The sequence below is a fragment of the Lissotriton helveticus genome, chromosome 7 (assembly GCF_964261635.1).
Source record: "Lissotriton helveticus chromosome 7, aLisHel1.1, whole genome shotgun sequence".
Lineage (NCBI taxonomy): Eukaryota > Metazoa > Chordata > Amphibia > Caudata > Salamandridae > Lissotriton > Lissotriton helveticus.
In genome coordinates this window covers 173,311,069-173,330,717 of record NC_136068.1, presented here as the reverse complement: position 1 = coordinate 173,330,717, position 19,649 = coordinate 173,311,069, and the positions used below count along the sequence as shown (strand labels likewise).

At 48.5% G+C, this 19,649-nt stretch overlaps 1 protein-coding gene across 4 annotated transcripts in view; it reads right to left on the bottom strand.

Moving 5' to 3' along the window:
* Positions 1-19,649, bottom strand: part of ZMYND8 (zinc finger MYND-type containing 8) — a 432,560-nt gene that overhangs the window by 250,118 nt on the left and 162,793 nt on the right. For all 4 annotated transcript variants that reach the window (XM_078651871.1, XM_078651872.1, XM_078651873.1 and 1 more), the window contains one exon: positions 18,195-18,287. In XM_078651871.1, the coding sequence (XP_078507997.1) occupies positions 18,195-18,287 (93 nt within the window). The remainder of the gene's footprint in view (positions 1-18,194; positions 18,288-19,649) is intronic.

The following is a 19,649-nucleotide window of genomic DNA, read 5'->3' as shown; positions in this document are numbered from 1 at the left end:
TGCAACTGAGGATAAATCTGATGCAACGACAGCATGCAAAACTTTTCTCTGCGAATCCACTTGTTTGCCTGTCGCAAATCCAGAATGGGCCTGAACTCGTTCATGTCCTTCTTGCGGACCAGAAAGAACCGGGAGTACAGACCTCTTCCTCTTTGAGACAGAGGCACTTCTTCTATCGCCCTTTTCCTTAACAGGATATCGGCCTCCGCCTGGAGCTCGCGCAGCTGATACTGTGAGCTGACCGGAGGAATCGATGGAGGAGGGCTGATGAACCGAAGACAGTATCCATTGCAAACAATATTCAGCACCCACTTGTCCCGAGTAATTTTTCTCCACTCTGCCAGAAAAAATTGGTTGTATGACGATCCATCGTAACCCAACACCTCGCGGCCGTTTGCATCGCGGCCATTACATCGCACAAACACTTACATCGGCCATTTTCACATCGCACGTCGTCGCAACGCAAATGCGCCCGTGGCCTAGGATCGGGTATCACATCGGCGACATTACATCGCGCGACGTGACAACGCGATGTTTCCCCGAGTTACAAATCCTGGCAGCCAATGGTTTGTTGGGGGGTGGGGGGGGGGTGTGTTGGACATCCAGGTGCAGTACGAGGATGGTGGAGACGGGCTGCCAGTGAAGCAGGAGCTCTGGAAACTGGGCGCACGGCCCATGGATCTGGAAGTAGTGGGGCACATCAGGCCTGGAGTTGATTCTGGTCTGTCGGAATGGAGCCAGGAAGCACACTGGTTCTGCAGGATGGCTGCAGAGGTTGCCGCAGGAGCTGATACAAACACCACGGAGGTTTTTGCCGAGATGGAGAGCAGCAGCATGCTTCTGAATATGGAGCACAAAGGAGGAAGGCAGCAAATGAGCCAAGTCTGCACAGCACTTCTTAGAAGGAAGCTAAACTTCCCAGCACGGCTGTCACAATGTAATAGCACAGTGTCAGCACAGTTTGTAGGTCTGTAATGCTTGTAATTTGATGATACATTCTGTCATGCTTTTAATGGGACGATGTACATCCTTTTATAGCGCGGCATGACATTTCTCTGCAGAGCTGCACTTCTATGGACTTTTAATGAAACACCGCTGTCACTTCTTAGCAGCACATTTAAAAGGACAGTACGCATCGTCTGAGCTTGCCAGCTAAAGCTTTCTTTCATAGGACCACAATACCTTGCTCAGCAGAGCTGCTGTTCATGAGACGTGATAGAATCCTCCCTTCATTGCAGGTTAGTTTTCAGCAGGGCGCCAAGTAACGAGGCAGCAGCAGAACATCTCAGAAGGGGGCATTAATGGCTCAGCAGTGCCGCTTGTCAGCGGTCTGAAAAAAAGAAGCCAACAATGGGGCCTGTACCGTTCTTGGACTAGACGCTCCTGCAAAGGTGTGAACCACACATGTACTAGGTGCACAGCACAACAAAACACATCCCTTTCACAGCTCTAACAGGAATGAGATTGTTCCAACTAATCGTGCAGCTAGGGACAGCGTAACAACTGATTTAGGGTTCTTCCTGCCTTTCATGAATTTTTCATACTGACATAAACAAAGGGACTGATTCCAAAACACTTTTCCGGGTGTGAAGTGGTCTTAAACCAGATAACGTAATGATGTATTTATGGTGACATGACTATAATACACAAAAGAAAGTAAAAGTGCAAATTGTACATAACTGATGCGTGTGTACATTACAATATTACTCCTCTACGCAACTGCCATCCACCCAGCCACCCATCCATCCATCCATCCATCCACCCATCCATCCACCCATCCATCCATCCACCCATCCATCCATCCACCCAGCCAACCATCCATGACTAACATTTAATATAGTTCATATGCGCATACGCGCTAATAGTTTAATAAACATGTGATTTGGCATCAATATTCAGTGTCAATATTCAGTGTCATAAGTAAATGAAAATAGTTTAATAAACATTTCAAAAATCATTGCCACCGCGAACCGTGTCTGCCAGCACCAAAGTCCGTGTACGTTTCCGTTACTCCACCTGTTGTTGCAGTGTCACATTAAACATTAAATAAACATTGTTATAAACATTAAATTAACATTGCCGCTTCAAATGAACCGGAACTAAACATGAAAAAACATTACATATTGTCCATATGCGCATATGCGCTTCATGAATAACATTAAATATAGTTCATATGCGCATATGCGCTAATAGTTCAATAAACATGTGATTTGGCATCAATATTCAGTGAATGAAAATAGTTTAATAAACATTACAAAAAAATAGTTTAATAAACATTACAAAAAAATAGTTTAATAAACATTACAAAAATCATTGCCACCGCGAACCGTGTCTGCCAGCACCAAAGTCTGTGTACGTTTCCGTTAGTCCACCTGTTGTTGCAGTGTCACTGTGCGCATTTAGGAAAGACTTCAGATTACATAAATAAACATCAAATAAACATTGTTGCAGTGTCACTGTGCGCATTTAGGAAAGACTTAATAAACATTGTTAAATAATGTTCATATGCGCATATATAGTTCATATGCGCATATGCGCTAATAGTTAAATAAACATTACTTAAATCTTTGCCGTTCACATTATTTGTCATATATAATTGACATCGCTTCAGACTTCGCAGCACCAAACACCAAAGAGTTCGCAAAAATGTTTTCCGTTCACATTACACAATTTGTTCAGCACCAAATATGACATTACAGAAATAAATCTGACATCGCATAGTTAAATAAACATTACATCGCTATTGTTCAGCATAGTTAATAAACATTACAGCCTGTCAGCACAAATATCGCTTCAGACTTCGCTTCATATGCGATGTCATCGTTAACGATGTACTAGCTAATGCGATGTACTTGCATGCGCCGTGATGACATTCGATGTGATGACGGACACGATGTAATGTCCGCGGTGCAAAGTCATCGCGATGCGATGTCTCCGATGTAAGGGGTGCTTCCCGAAAAAATTGAACGCTTCCCCCCACCGGAGCGGGTAACGGATGAAGGGGAAGTAACCGCTCAGGGACGAGACCCGGCCGGGCCTTTGTTCGCGGTAGAGGACTGCTGTTCCCCTCTACCCCTCTGGCGTTTCTGGAAGGGTCTCCGGAACTGCTGCTGTTGCACTGCTGCTGTTGTCCCGAAGACTGACCTCGTCCTTTCCCCTGCGAGCCGAACCGCCGTTAGAACTGGCGGTAGGGTTTCTTGTCTTTGGGCTTCTCCAAGCCCACAGCCGTCAGGGTTTCAGCCTCGGCCTTCATCCTGGCCATTTCATCGTCGGCATGTTTCCCAAATAGCGTCTCACCGGAAAACGGCAGATTGGCCACCCGCTGTTGCGCCTCAGGCTTGAGTGACGCAAGCCTGAGCCAAGCATGGCGGCGCTGGTTGATACCGTGGCAGTAACCATGTGCGGCCAACAGTGCGATATCCGCAGCGGCGCTGATGGCCTGGTTCGAGACCAGCATCCCTTCCTTGACAATTTCTAGGAAGTCCTCCCTCCTGTCTCGTGGTACAAGGTCCGCGATCTGTTCCAGGGAGTCCCACAGCGCACGGTCGTACCGTCCCAGCAACGCCGAATCGCTGGAGGCCTTCATCGTAGTGGAAGAAGTCCCACACGCCTTCCTGCCAGCCGAATCAATCCAGCGGCTCTCTTTATCCGGAGGCACGGTGGAGATGGGGAGGTAGAATGCAACTTCCTGGCCGCCGTCACTATCACTGAATCGGGCACTGGGTCCATCCTTAGGAAGGCCGGGTCAGAGTCAGGAGCCCTGTACTTCTTCAGAAGTCTGGAGGGAGCGGCCTTCACCACCGCTGGTGTAAGGAACAGCTCTTGTGCAGGTTCGACCAGCCCTGGCACCAACGGCAGCAGAGGGCGAGACAGGTGCTTCTTGTGCAGAGTCTCGAATATCACGGACGTCGTAGGTGTAGGAGCCGTCACCGTGATACCCAGCTTCGCAGCCCCCTCAGGAGAACCTCTTGGAACGTACCAATGTCGTCGATCGGAGACACCCTAGTCTCCGGGGAGTCTGACAAGGTAGGCGAATAGGAGCGAGTCCTAGAGGATGCCGTACGGGACCTGGACCTATGCCTCCTATGGCGATGCCGAGATCTAGTGGAGGATCTGTGTCTACTCCTCGATCTTCCTCTCCGTCCGGAGCGCGATCGCAACCTCCTAGGTCTGGGACGTTCTGCCGGTTTCCCCGGGGCGGACGTCTTGGGCTTGGGCGGTTCCTTAGACTTGGGCGTCTTCTTGGGAGGGGCCGGAAGCCTGGGCAACGAGACCGACCTCGGTGGAACCGGTGGCGGTTTGTCTGGCACAGGAGGCCGTGGTCCCGCTGGAAGCGGGGGCAGAGGAGGCACCGGAAGAGGGGTGGGAGCCCTCGGCGGCGGACCTCTCGGCAACGGAGGCGGAGGTGTAACAGTCTTCTTCGGAGTATACACTTCGGAGTACACCGATCCCGGTGACCCGCCATCCTTTCCAGACTGAGGGGAGCCCCCCCACAGTCTTAGGCCTGGTATCACGATCCCTCGACGTCAAAGAACGGTGACCAGACGGCGAGCGTGGGTCCCTCGACGTCGAGCGCCCCTTGAGCGACGACCGCCCGTGCTTCGGCGTCGACCGTTTCCCACGCCTCGACGTCGATCCCGACCATCTCGACGACGACCCCTTGTGCCTCGACGGCGATCTCTTATGCATCGACGTCGACCTCGACCGCCTCGACCTCGACTGCCTCGACGGCGACCTCTTCCGCCACGACCCGCGATCTCTTCTGCCTCGACGGCGACCTCTTCCATCTCGACGGCGGCCTCGACGACGAGGATCCCCTCGACGACGATAGCGTCCTCTCCGTCGACGGCGAACGGTGGTGTCGCCTCGAGGGCGAGCGAAGACGCCGGGCCCGTCGACGCCGATCACTCGACATCGAAGACGACGACGATGAAATCGTCAAAGGATTCGACGGCGGCCTGTGTAACTCCCTCGACGTCGACGGACGACGTTTCTTCGATCCAGAGCCCTGGGGAGACGAGGAGCCGGCCGTGGACCTCCCTCTCGACGTCGTGGTCAGTGCCACCGACCCTGATGGAGAATGGGGACGTTTGCTGGACTTCCTGCCCCTGGGGAGCCCCCCAGAGGCCTCAGCATGGGCAGATGAAGCCCCTCCAGACCCACCTTGCGCCTTCAGCCTTCTTTCCTCGAGGCCCTGAAGTCTGATTTTCATTCTGTCCTTCAGGGTCCTGCCAGAGAAGCCCTGACAAATCTCACACTCCTCTGGGACGTGGGAAGATGGAAGACCGAGGATACACACCTCATGTGGGTCTGATTTTGCCTTCTTCCTGGAGCACTCCGGGCATTTGTCAAATAATGCAGGCATATTTGACATCCAAAGGCAGCAAAAACCAAGAAGAACAGCACAAAAGTACTTTGAAAGCACTCAAATCGAATTTAAATTGAAAAAAACACCAATAAATCCTTGAAAAGGGAGAGCTCAATGCTCCAGGGTCCTGCTTGCAGGAGCCGGAAAAAAGAACTGAAAGTAACTGGGACCTGCAGTGCATTCTGGGATACTGTGAAGTTCTGGAAAGTTCTCTTAAAGGCACAGAATCCTGTTCTGAGCCACATAATGGCAGCCTATGGGGCTTGTCTGTCCAGGTCCTTCTCTCTATCATTCCTGAGGGATTTTGCTTTTAAAGCAAGGGAAATCTGTACAGGCTTTGCTGTTTTGTGGATTTTTGTGGTGGAATTTCTAGTTGAAGTACTGGACAGTGTAGCCTTTTTAGGCTGCATTATCCGTCTTTAAATATTCTCTTAAGTGTCTGTGCAGTTCTGCATTTTTCGACACTGTAAGAGATTATTTTTGATTGCTCTGGGGTCCACGCACATGGGCGGGACTATTCACTAGATTATGACTATACACAGAGATCCCCTACTACAGAAATGAGTTATAAAATCATTGCGACACTTGCAAAGTGCAGTTTGTACTTTCAAAACAATCTGCAGGCACGAAATTAGATTTTCGGCAAATAAACCCCCGTCATGAATAATGTGTTTGAAGAAATAGAACTGATTTTAACCGTTTTTGAGACAAAAACTATATAAGATATTAACTAATTGTGTCAGAAGCTTAGACTCTTATTTCACATTTGAAAAGGGCATGGAATCCATGCGTTCCTGCGCTACAACAGAAACATCAAAACCCGCGAGCATCCCTGGTGCACTTACAGTCTACCCTGCTCGGTAAGCAAAATCAGCAACATTCGACGCAAAGGCATCTGCCAGGGTTTTGCACAAGCGCAGATTTTCTCTACCATGGTCCCTGGTGAATGAATCATGAGTTAGGGGGTCCTAGATTCCAATCCTACTAAGATAGCCCAGTGGGCTCCGGCACCCTGCGCATCTTCCAGTTCGCAGGTTGTGACACGAGTAAGATAGCGGCCCGTGAGTTAATGTAACTGCTGCAGAGGTTTCTACGTACTCTGCAGGTGACAAAGTTTAATTTTAGTGTGGTAGCTCTGGGGTTAATGAACCTGCGGGCAGAGTAAAGAAAGTGCGTGCACGCGTGAGACCCACAGATTTCAGTCCCCGTAGTAGAGCACGGTATGTATATGCATGTGCTGCAGAGATGGGTCTGTAAGTGAGAGCAGATTGCTTGGACGTTGCATCACTGCATCAGCTTTACATTCTTTATTTTCTGGAGGTTGACAATAGTGCTTTGTATTATGGGTATCCATTTAAGTCGTATGGAATGTGTTTCTAATTTATATGTCCTAGAAAGACATCTGTCGAAATGTGTGTGTTGACGGCCTAAGCTTTACTTTCCTCTGCAATGCTTTCTTTATAATGCATAGTAAGTGAGGTCTGCGCCATATTAATGTATGTTACACCCTTCATTTACTGCCACTCAGAAGGTTTGTTTACAGCGCGCTGGGCTTCTTATAAAGATGCTCGTACACCTAAATAAATACAAATGCAGCGCTTCGATGCTGCGAGGCGAATGTAAGCGCTACACATAAAACATTAATTACACCTCAAAGACAGATAGAAATAGGACGGGGCAGCGGTGTAGGTCTCTGGTCTCTAAATGAAAGCGTTGAAGTGCGCCGAAGGGCCCATCGCTGGAGAGGCGCCGAGGCGATCAGAGCGAGCGCAGAGCTTTTATTTATGTTTAATGTGTATGAACAGATTCATTTCCACGCCTGGCCACGCGCGCGGACTAGCAGGTAACGGATAGCTCCGCGGCACGCCGCAGAGCATCGATGCGCTAGAGCTGCGGGCTATAATGGAATCCTCTCGGACGCTAATGCCGGCGCGTCTGTATTAGCGCCTGAATTAATTCGATGATCGCAGCCGCGGGCGCATGTGGCGGATGAGAGTTCATCATGCGTGCCTGGCTGCCTCCGCGAGTGCCTACTTCTGAGTCAAGGTCCCTGAAGGCGGGGTCCGGGGCAAGCAGAAGAGCTGCACGGTGGCATTGGAAAAGGCCAGAAGATGTTAGTATTTTATAAAAGCGACAGCTCGGTGGGTTTATCAACTTTCTGCAGAAACGTGTGTAACCTGCATGCCACACGCCTTTCGTTCGTACCCACATATCGCGATTGTCGAACAGAAAGTCATAGGAGCAGGGAAGAAAAAGCAGGCGGAAGTTTATATGTCTGTTCTATTTGGTTCTCCGATGGGGAGAAAACGACACACTGTGAAACAAAAATGTCATCTGCACTGCGCTTCCTCCCCTGGTATGCCACTAGGTGGTTATACCATGCACAGAGTACAGAGATTACCCCTAAGTGTACAGGCTTCAATGTAAACCCAAAGTGCTCTATTAGTAGTAGTGTGGGTGAAAAGGCTTAGGCCCAACACAGAGAAGTGAAAGACATTGACCAATAAGGGACACAAAACTCAACAAGCTTTAAAAATGCAATAGATCGCGCCTTTGATGATTAAATTAAAGCCATTTGCTTTGCTAATGGTATTGTATAGCAAAGCAAATGGCTTTAACTTAATAAAAGGCAAGACCTATTGCATTTTTAGTGCTTGCTTCTTCTCCAGGAACCAATCACAAGTCTAGCATTCCATGCCAGACTACTAACTATTAAATCATCTAAAAGATTGACTCATGAACTATTAAAGCCAACCCTAAAATAAAGTAAAACACAGCAGGCAAAGTCCAAGGCTGAGAATATAAAAACTGGACCCCTTGCACAAATGTTGTTTCTGGTAATTTGCCCTACTAGGGGCATATCATTGTGCGACAAAATGTGCTGCATTTCCCTATGTGAATATGGAATACCACATTACTCAAGGTGCATCAAAAAGAGGGCATTCTCCTATCTGCATGGCATTAAGCCCCCACACTAGTTACCCCAAAGCCTGTGTTTATGCTAGGACAGTGGGAGCACAGGCAAAGAGGGCCTATGGGGGAGAGGCTGAACCAGCACCACCAGGGGGGTGACACACATTGAACGCCTGTCCTTCAGGGCAACCACAGAGTGCAGCGATGGTCACCGAAAATGCCCTGGATCCCTAACAGTGGTTAGAGTCAAAGGCCTCTTAACCCCTTGCACGCTGATGACGAGCTGGGCTCGTCATGAGGTAGCCTCCTGCTATGCTGATGACGAGCCCAGCTCGTCACGTAACATGCGGTTTCGCAAAAGTCAGCGTACGAGCGGAATTCTGCCCGCACGCATGCGGTTAAAATGTAAAAGAATAAAAATCCATGCACAGACACTCAAAGTCTGGCAGGAGCCATGATGTTAGTATATGCTAACGGGCAACCTGCTCCCAGGCCAGCCCTGAAGCCACCACCGCCCCCCCCCCCCCCCACACACACACACAATGACGGGAGGAGTTTGAGACATACCCTCATTTAAGGATCTTAATGGAACCATGCAAGCATCATCAGGGATCACGTGCACAAAGACAGGGAGCATGAGATTCTCCCTGTGGATCTCGGTGATCTGCGTGAGGTCAAGGTGGCTCTAAGCTTGTGGTGTTCAGCGTCTGGAGGCCCTCATTGGTAAATGTCCGCGCTTTATAAAATGTTTGATTGATTGATTGACTGTCGTGGTGGCCTTGCACATGCACCCAAGGATGCCTTGAAACCAGCACAGCTTGCCCCAGTCCCGGTCACTAAAAGATCTCTTCAGCACTTTAAACATCAAGGAAGGAGTAGTTTCTGTCCTGTAACTCCAGTTCTGTAGTAGGGGTATCTCTGTTATAGTCATAATCTAGTGAATAGTCTCGCCCATGTGCGTGGACCCCGGAGCAATCAAAAATAATCTCTTACAGTGTCGAAAAATGCAGAACTGCACAGACACTTAAGAGAGAATTTAAAGACGGATAATGCAGCCTAAAAAGGCTACACTGTCCAGTACTTCAACTAGAAATTCCACCACAAAAATCCACAAAACAGCAAAGCCTGTACAGATTTCCCTTGCTTTAAAAACAAAATTCCTCAGGAATGATAGAGAGAAGGACCTGGACAGACAAGCCCCATAGGCTGCCATTATGTGGCTCAGAACAGGATACTGTGCCTTTAAGAGAACTTTCCAGAACTTCACAGTATCCCAGAATGCACTGCAGGTCCCAGTTACTTTCAGTTCTTTTTGAAGGCGTAACACGCCAGACCTGTAGCAGTCCGTACATGAATATCTCTCTCCACCGGGGAGGAGGGCGGGCGCTTATGACTATAACAGAAATACCCCTACTACAGAACTGGAGTTACAGGACAGAAACTACTCCTTCTGTAGTAGGGGATCTCTGTGTATAGTCATAATCTAGTGAATAGAATGGCAAGCCCATCCCCACACCAAAGCGGCGGTGGAGAAACGAGAAATAACGCCACTATTGTGCGAACAGATTCCGCAGCGAAGCCTGCCCAACGTGAGCGTCTGCCCTGGCATCAGTGTCCAGGCGGTAATGCTTAGCAAAGGTATGGACCGACTTCCAAGTGGCCGCCTTGCAGATCTCTGCAATGGGAACATTACGAAGCAACGCTGTCGTTGCAGCTTTGCCTCTGGTGGAATGAGCCTTAGGTTTGCCCCCTTAGGTCTTATTAGCTTTGTAGTAACACAATTGTATGCAGGACACAATCCACCTCGAGATGGACTGTTTAGAGGTAGCAAGACCCGTCCTGACTGACCCATAATTGATGAACAATTGGTCTGACCTACGAATATCTTTGGTTTTATCCAGATAAAATTTCAGCACCCTCCTAACATCCAGGGAATGCAAAGACCTTTCTGCTGGAGATGAAGGATTCTGAAAGAACGTAGGTAAAGTTATAGTCTGGTTGATATGAAAATCAGAAATAACCTTGGGAAGAAACTTAGGGTGAGTACGCATAACAACCTTAGCAGCATGGAATACAGTATAAGGTTCTTGGCAACACAACGCCTGAATTTCACTCACCCTGCGGGCCGATGTAATGGCCACGAGGAACGCCGCCTTCCAGGACAGGTGCTGCAACGAAGCCTTATGAATAGGTTCAAAAGGCTCCTTCATCAACCTGGACAGCACCACATTCAAGTCCCATTAAGGCGAAGGAAGCCTGACAGGAGGGAACACTTTCTTCAAGCCTTCCAGAAAGTCTTTGATCACAGGGATCTGGAAGAAGGAGTAGTTTCTGTCCTGTAACTCCAGTTCTGTAGTAGGGGTATCTCTGTTATAGTCATAATCTAGTGAATAGTCCCGCCCATGTGCGTGGACCCCGGAGCAATCAAAAATAATCTCTTACAGTGTCAAAAAATGCAGAAAATGCATAGACACTTAAGAGAGAATTTAAAGACAGATAATGCAGCCAAAAGGCTACACTGTCCAGTACTTCAACTAGAAATTCCACCATAAAATCCACAAAAACAGCAAAGCCTGTACAGATTTCCCTTGCTTAACAGCAAAATCCCTCAGGAATGATAGAGAGAAGAACCTGGACAGACAAGCCCCATAGGCTGCCATTATGTGGCTTAATTAGGATACTGCGCCTTTAAGGAACCTTCCAGAACCTTCTCTCAGTATCCCAGAATGCATAGCAGGTCCAACTTAGCCTCAGTTCTTTTCGAAGGCGTAGAAAACGCCAGACCTGTAGCATTATGATCATGAACAACACTCCACCGGGGAGGCGGGAGGGCGCTTATGACTATAACAGAGATACCCCTACTACAGAACTGGAGTTACAGGACAGAAACTACTCCTTCTGTAGTAGGGGATCTCTGTGTATAGTCATAATCTAGTGAATAGAATGGCAAGCCCATCCCCACACCAAGCGGCGGTGGAGAGTAAAATAACGCCACTACTGTGCGAACAGATTCCGCAGCGAAGCCTGCCCAACCTGAGCGTCTGCCCTGGCATCAGAGTCCAGGCAGTAATGCTTAGCAAAGGTATGGACCGACTTCCAAGTGGCCGCCTTGCAGATCTCTGCAATGGGAACATTACGGAGCATAGCTGTCGTAGCAGCCTTGCCCCTGGTGGAATGAGCCTTAGGTTTGCCCCCTAAGGTCTTATTAGCTTTGCAGTAACACAACTGAATGCAGGACACAATCCACCTAGAGATGGACTGTTTAGAGGTAGCAAGACCCGTCCTGACTGAGCCATAATTGATGAACAATTGGTCTGACCTACGAATATCTTTAGTCTTATCAAGATAAAACTTCAGCACCCTCCGCACATCCAGGGAATGTAAAGACCTTTCCGCCGGAGAGGAAGGGTTCTGAAAGAACGTAGGCAAAGTGATAGTCTGATTGATATGAAAATCAGAAACAACCTTGGGAAGAAACTTAGGGTGAGTACGCATAACAACTTTAGCATTATGAAATACAGTATAAGGTTCTTGGCAACACAATGCCTGAATCTCACTCACCCTGCGGGCCGATGTAATGGCCACGAGGAACGCCGCCTTCCAGGACAGGTGCTGCAACGAAGCCTTATGAATGGGTTCAAAAGGCTCCTTCATCAACCTGGACAGCACCACATTCAAGTCCCATGAAGGCGAAGGAAGCCTGACAGGAGGGAACACTTTCTTCAAGCCTTCCAAAAAATCTTTGATCACAGGGATCTGGAAAAAGGAAGTCTGTGAAGGTCCTTTCCTGTAGGCAGTCAAAGCAGCCAGATGAACCTTAATGGAATGGACATTAAGGCCCGACTGCGCCAGATGAAGCAGATATGGAAGGATGACATCCTCCTTGCATGACGTAGGGTCATAGTTCTTAGACTTGCACCAGATGCAAAACCTCTTCCACTTGTAAGCATAGGAAGTCCTAGTGGAAGGTCGCTTAGCCTCCTTCAGTATGCCCATACAATCCTCTGGGAGATTCAGATGGCCATATTGTACTATTTCAGGAGCCATGCCGCCAAACTCAAAGACGAGAGGTTGGGGTGCACCATCCGCCCCCCGAACTTCGTGAGAAGGTCCGGCCTGCACGGCAGCTTCATGTGAGGAAGGAGAGATCGGTGAAGTAGGTCCGTGAACCACCACTGCCTGGGCCATTCCGGGGCAATCAGAATCATCCTCGCCCTGGAGTGAGACAACTTGATGAGAACCGCCGGAATCAGGGGAATTGGCGGAAAAGCGTACAGAAAGCTGTTCGACCAGTTGATCCTTAACGCGTTCCCCAGCGTCCCTGGCTGGTAGTACCTGGAGGCGAAGCCTCGGCATTTGCTGTTTTCGGCGGTGGCGAACAGATCTACGTCTGGAGTTCCCCACCTTGCGAAGACTTCTCCCAGTACTTCGTCGTTTATGACCCATTCGTGGTTTTCCTGCACGATTCTGCTCAGTTCGTCTGCCTGAACATTCTGCACACCTGGCAGATGGGTGGCCGTAATCGACAGTCCTCGAGCCAGAAGCCAGTGCCAGATCGCCTGCGCCTCCTGCGACAGAGTGCGCGATCTCGAGCCCCCCTGCTTGTTGAGGTAATACATCGTCGTCGTGTTGTCCGTCTGAACAAGCAGAGAGTTGGTCTGAAAGGACGGATGAAAGGCCTTCAGTGCCAAGTGAACAGCTCTCAGTTCCAGGAAATTGATGTGGTACGTGGACTCCGTCGGGGACCACGTCCCTTGAATTTGCAGGTCTCCGGAATGCGCCCCCCAACCTTGGAGAGACGCATCCGTCACGATGGTCTGTGTGGGAATGTCCTTGTGGAAGGGAACGCCTCTGAGGAGATTCTCCTTCGAGCACCACCACTTCAGAGACTGAAGAGCATGTAGAGACAGTCGTATCCTGTCGTCCCAAGAACCTCTCCTCTGGTCCCACTGATCCTCCAAGCACTCCTGCAGAGGTCTCATCTGTAGCCGTGCGTGAGGAGTGAGAAAGATGCAAGAGGCCATCGATCCCAGTAGAGAAGACACCGTCCTCACAGTCGTAGACGGAGTTTTCATGAGAGCCTGAGCCTTCCGAACGAGTGATAAACGTCGCTCTTCCGAAGGAGACACGCTTGCTGACAGCGTATTGATGGAGGCCCCCAAGTACTGGATGCACTGCACCGGAATCGGGACCGACTTGGACATGTTGATGTGCAACCCCAGCTTGTTCAAGAGAACGCACGTCTTCTGGAAGTGTGCTTGAGCTTCCGAGAAGGAGGAGGCTTTGATCAACCAATCGTCCAGGTGCGGGTAGACAAACACCTTGTTCTTCCTCAGGTGCGCCGCTACCACTGCCATACATTTTGAGAATGTCCTGGGTGCAGACTTCAGTCCGAAGGGTAGCACCGTGTACTGATAGTGATTGGTGCCGACTTGAAAGCGCAGAAATTTTCTGTGTTTGCATGCAATGGGCACGTGGAAGTATGCGTCCTGTAGATCTATGGCACACATCCAGTCTCCTCGTTGCAGCTGAGGGTAGATCTGATGCAACGACAGCATGCGAAACTTTTCTCTGCGAATCCACTTGTTTGCCTGCCGCAAATCCAGAATGGGCCTGAACTCGTTTTTGTCCTTCTTGCGGACAAGAAAGAACCGAGAGTACAGACCTCTTCCTCTTTGAGACAGAGGTACGTCTTCGATCGCCCTTTTCCTTAGCAGAACGTCCGCCTCCGCCTGAAGCTCGTGCAGTTGATACTGCGAGCTGACGGGAGGAATCGATGGAGGAGGGCTGGTGAAACGTAGACTGTATCCATTGCAAACAATATTCAGCACCCACTTGTCCTGAGTAATTTTTCTCCACTCTGCCAGAAAAAATTGAACGCTTCCCCCCACCGGAGCGGGTAACGGACGAGGGGGAAGTAACAGCTCAGGGACGGGACCCGGCCGGGCCCTTGGTCGCGGTAGAGGACTGTTGACGACCTCTACCACCCTGTCGCTTCTGGAAGGGCCGCCTGTACTGCTGCTGCTGCTGCTGCTGTTGATGTTGTCCAGCAGACTGCCCCCTTCCACGACCCTGCGACCCAAACCGACGTTGGTACTGTCGGAAGGGTTTCTTTTCCTTGGGCTTCTCCAAGCCCACTGCCGTCAGGGTCTCCGCTTCGGCCTTCATCCTGGCCATCTCATCATCCGCGTGTTTCCCGAAGAGGGTATCTCCGGAAAACGGGAGATTCGCCACGCGTTGCTGTGCTTCCGGTTTCAATGACGTCAACCTGAGCCAAGCATGGCGTCTCTGGTGGATCCCGTGGCAATATCCGTGCGCGGACAGCAATGATATGTCCGCTGCGGCGCCGATGGCCTGATTAGAGACCAGCATCCCCTCCTTGACGATCTCCACAAAGTCCTCCTTGCGGTCTCGAGGGACGAGGTCTGCAAACTGCTCCATCGAGTCCCACAGGGACCGGTCGTAACGTCCCAGCAAAGCCGAGTCACTGGCGGCCTTCATGGACGAGGCGGATGTCCCACACGCCTTGCGACCAGCAGAATCGATCCACCGGCTCTCCTTGTCCGGAGGCACCGTGGACGCAGGGGAGGTGGCATGAAGCTTCCGAGCAGCAGTCACGATGACTGAATCCGGTACCGGGTCCTTCCTCAAGAAGGCTGGGTCTGAGTCCGGAGCCCTGTACTTTTTCAGGATCCTGGAAGGCACAGATTTCACCGTTGCCGGCGTCAGGAATAGCTGTTCGGCGGGCTCAAGGAGCCCCGGCACCAGAGGTAACAGGGGGCGAGACAAGTGCCTTTTGTGTAAAGTCTCAAATATCACCGAGGTAGAAGCCGTAGGTGCTTCAACCTCAATGCCCAACTTCGCCGCACCACGCAGGAGAACCTCCTGAAATGTGCTTATATCGTCTATCGGAGACACCCTAGTCTCCGGCGAATCGGACAGCGTGGGCGAGTAGGAACGGGTCCCAGATGGAGAACGTGACCTGGACCAACATGTGTAATAATCAGTTTCAAGCAGTCTCAAGCCGCGAGTAAAGGGGCCAATCTTCGCGTGCACATCTTCTGTCTCGTTTGCCTCCCCGGGTGCACGCTGGAATCGTATTGATTACAAAAGGCCTCTGCATGGCAAAGCAGCGCATGCGCTGCTTTCGCCAGGCCGAGACCTAAAAAGGAGATCCACACCAATTTCATAAAAATAAGATTAGTTCAAGATTCATTTTAAGACCAAGATCTTCACAAAAAGATAAGCATGTGTTGTCAGGAAAAATACTTTAGTCTTTCAAAAGTCAACAGTGTAATTTTTTAACAGATCAAGGTTATCCTACGGAGGAAAACAAAGCGGTTTTATGGATAAGAACCCAACTTACAGTTCCTGTATTTGGGGGTTTAGGTCAGCAAAGGTCAAGGCTCAGGTAAGCACAAAGTCTGAGCCACAAGGGGTGACCGGTTGCAGTGGTCAAATTTGGAGCTGGGCCCAATGTGTTTCAATGAAGACTAGAGCCATTTGGAAACCCACTGCTTGCAGGTAGGTAAGATCGGTTGCAGGGGCCAAGCTTTGGGGATTAGAGCAAGCACAGGGAGGGCCACAGAGCAGAGCCAAACATATCCCACCAGCGGCACGGGGTGGCAGTGGTTCAAATACAGCGACCGGCACCCAATGCTTTTCAGTGAAGAACTTAGAGGTGGAGTTGGCAGAGGTGGGCACACTTCCTATTCTCCTATGTTTTTCTGTTGGTTTTCCCTCCCAAAATGGGGTGGGGGGGGGGAGATAAATCAGGGGCTGCAATCTGCTACTAGCAGCAGAGGCTAGGAGTCGCATTACAAAAGCGGCAGGCATTTGAAGCTTCCCTCTTGAGCACTGTGTCCTTCCTCAGGGAGGCGGTGTGACACCTCTGCCCAGAAGGTGCATTGTTTCTGATCCCAGAGAGCAGAGGCTCTCGGACCTAGGGGTCCAAAAACATAACTGGTGGTGGCAGGCTGCCTACAGCCAGTGTGTGACCTCACCAGGATTGGTAGGTTTTTCAGGGGGCTCCTCCGAGATGTCCTCTGGGTACATAGCTGAATAAATCCCACACTGGCATCAATGTGGGTTTATTGACAGGAGTAGTTTGATAACAAATACTCCTGGGTACAGAGCAGCTATCATGGTGCAGGGGGCCTCGAGTGTTGAGTTTCCAGCCCATGTACTCTCCATGGCTTCACTGATACTTACATTATCGAAAAATGGACTGAAATATTGCAGGGGCCTATCTGCACATGCAGATATGCCCACACCTGTGGTATACTGCACCATGATTTAGGGCTGTAAGGCCTGCTCGAGGGGTAACTTACCTATATCTTAGGCAGTGCTTGTTGGCATGGCACATAGGCTGAGTGACATGTCGACTGTCGTTTTGTCTGTACCAGGCCACGCATGTTGCAGTGGCAGTCTGCATGGCCAAGGTGAGGGGTTCCTAGGGGACACTCCTGAGTCTCAGTGCCCTAGGTACCCAGGTACTATTTACTAGGGAATTACATGGGGCCTGAAGGGCCAATCCTGAAACAGATTTAGGGAAATAACAAAGGTACTGGGAACCTGGACAGCAAGGACCCAGTACTCTACAAAGTTGCATCAAAAGCTATGTAAAAATGGCGGAGGGGGCAATGCAACAGAACCCCACTTCCTTAAAATGACTGAATTGTATCCAAAGGCTTTGGGAGGATATGAAATAAAGTATGTCAAAATATACAATATAACAATACATTAATACAAAGTTAATTACATCAAGAGGTTGTTAGAAGTGGACTTGGACAAAGCTTTGGGTCTTGGTTGGAATGGACAGATAGACAGCAGTCTCCCTGAACTTTAAACGTCAGTGTCATGCATGAAAGTTCCTAGTATACAGTAGATGATGGGATTCTGTTGCCAAAGCATGGGCAGAGGATCCACTTATTGTAGAGTAAACAGAGACACATGATTGGTCTCTTCTTTGGTTGGCTACTGACATCTCCCAGTCACATAAGCTTTTCCACTTCAGTCCCTGAATAATGGGGACAGGAACTAAGGAAGGTGCTTAAAAATGGTCTTATATTGAGACGAAGATGGGCTGACTTTCTATTAATAACTTTGCATCATACAGAAACATTGTATTGGTACACTTCAGCTCACTGGCATTTTACACTCCGTTATCAGGGAATAATTTCCACAAAACCTCTTGGTGAAGTCCTGAGAAAAGCACTGAACATAACAAGCGAGAGCTAAAAGGGAGTATTTGGGTGTAAAGGAACAATTAAGTGGCATATGATCACAAACTGTGAAATGTAGAAACTTAAAAAATTAAGACTAAAAATAAATTATTTAAAGTGGGCACGTTTAGTATGACTGATTGAAACAGTGTTAATATACACCTCTGAAGACAAAGCTATCTTGGAACATAGACAGAAATGTATTTAAAAACATGGGCATGAAGCTCAAACACTGAAACCTATAAACACAACTGTAAAGGACCCTTGTCCAAATTTGTTTTTAAAAGCAACCTTAAAGTGGGAAAAACTATCACGAAACTAGGCAACAAGATTGATCATCAGACAAACTCCACTAGTATGCTTTTAAATCTCTTACTGAAATTATGGTTTTAAGTATTTAAAGTCTCTCTCTCTATCCCCAGGACTCAAAACTTTATGAATGCAACAAATTTTCCTAAATCACCTAAACATGGACATCAGATGCTATACATCAAACGCTATAATAAATATTATTAACGTTACAAAACAAAGCTGAGCTCAATAGTTTACCATTGCTGACTTATAATTTATTATCATGGAGATTGCATTTATATTGCAGGTTTCTGTGCAGCAGAACATCAGAAATACACTTCCACTTATATACAAGGGAATGTTTCATGACAGTAATTTCATTTGTGCCAGGGACTAACCTTTTCTAATGTACTAAGGTCCATTGCATGAAAAATATATTCTGCGTAATCCGGATGCTGATCCAATGAAACTGGCTTCTGAAAAGGTTCTGTCTGTAAAGAAAAATAAAATGAAATGTTAACCGAACATATCCCTATTCCTCTTTGTTATCTTCTGCCGTTCTTGAACACAGTTTTCTTCAGAAAGAATTGTAGGCAAGGAAACAACTGTCATTTAGTATTAAATGTGGATACAAAAGTACATTATCTGCTGATAAAGTTAAAGGAATACCCTCCAGATCCATTAACAGTCATCCTTTTTTTCCTCCAGTTCTTTCTAACCCTATGTTGGCACATCCAGAGGACTTAAAGGAAAAGTTGATAATACTGCATCAAATGACACTCAAAGTTGATCTTCTTATGAGCAAATTTCTGGGTTAGCCCCAATAGGATGAAATCATGTGATTTGGAAGGTATACGATGTGTCAGATCAGATGCTTAAATTATTCATCTGAGTGATCAGCTCGATATTAGGCAAGTATTGTTTTGGAGAGTATCTCATGCTCAAAGTATTAACACAAACAATTGAGAGCATCACTGGCCATGACCATGATCCAAGCTCAGACAGCTACAGATCAGGCACATGAATTTTAGTACTACTCGGTTTATAATTTACCAATGTGAATAACTCCTTGTTACCAGATAAGAATTTTCGAAAAAACTAAAACTTTCCACAGGAGAGGGAATCTGTTTGAATTACATGCAGATCAGCCAGGGGTGTCATGTTGATGTAGCACTTACCTTTCAAGCCCTGTAGAAATATTTTTTCTCACCTTTAGCAAAAAAACCTGCTGCACAAAATAACACCAAACTTGACATCAGTGACGTAAGCTAGACCTACTGCCATCCAAGGTGGACCCTAAGTTTGCCGGCCGGTGCAGGTAAGAGTGGGGGGAGGAGAGAGAGAGAGAAGGGGGGGGAAGAGTGAGAGGGGGTGGCGGCCAACAGATGGCTTGTTCGGGGCTGGGGGAGGCGGAAATGGGCAGCCGACAGATTGCTTGTTCGGGGGTGGGTATCTGGCAGCCGAGGAACAACTTGTTCTCGGAGGGTGGAGGGATGTGGTAGTCGACTCACCTCAACCCCTTCAAAAACAGTGCCCCCACCCCCAGCTACACCACTGCCTGGCAAAGAAGTAATGCTATACTCAAAATAGACCCTTTTGTAGTTTTTGCTTAAATCTAATAGATAGTTGTGCTTCACATGGGGGCTGGCTTGGCTTTCATGGGCTAATCTTTGGTAGATTTGGACCGTTAAAATCATAACATTTTCTGTCAGCAGCAAAGGAAACAGAGAAATACATTTAGGAAAAAAATTAAGAATTTGACTGGAACAAATAGGCTTTTTTCATTCTGCCCTTTGTTACTTGTGTAATACGTGAATCCTGGTTCGATCTTAGATCTGACCAGGACCGACAAA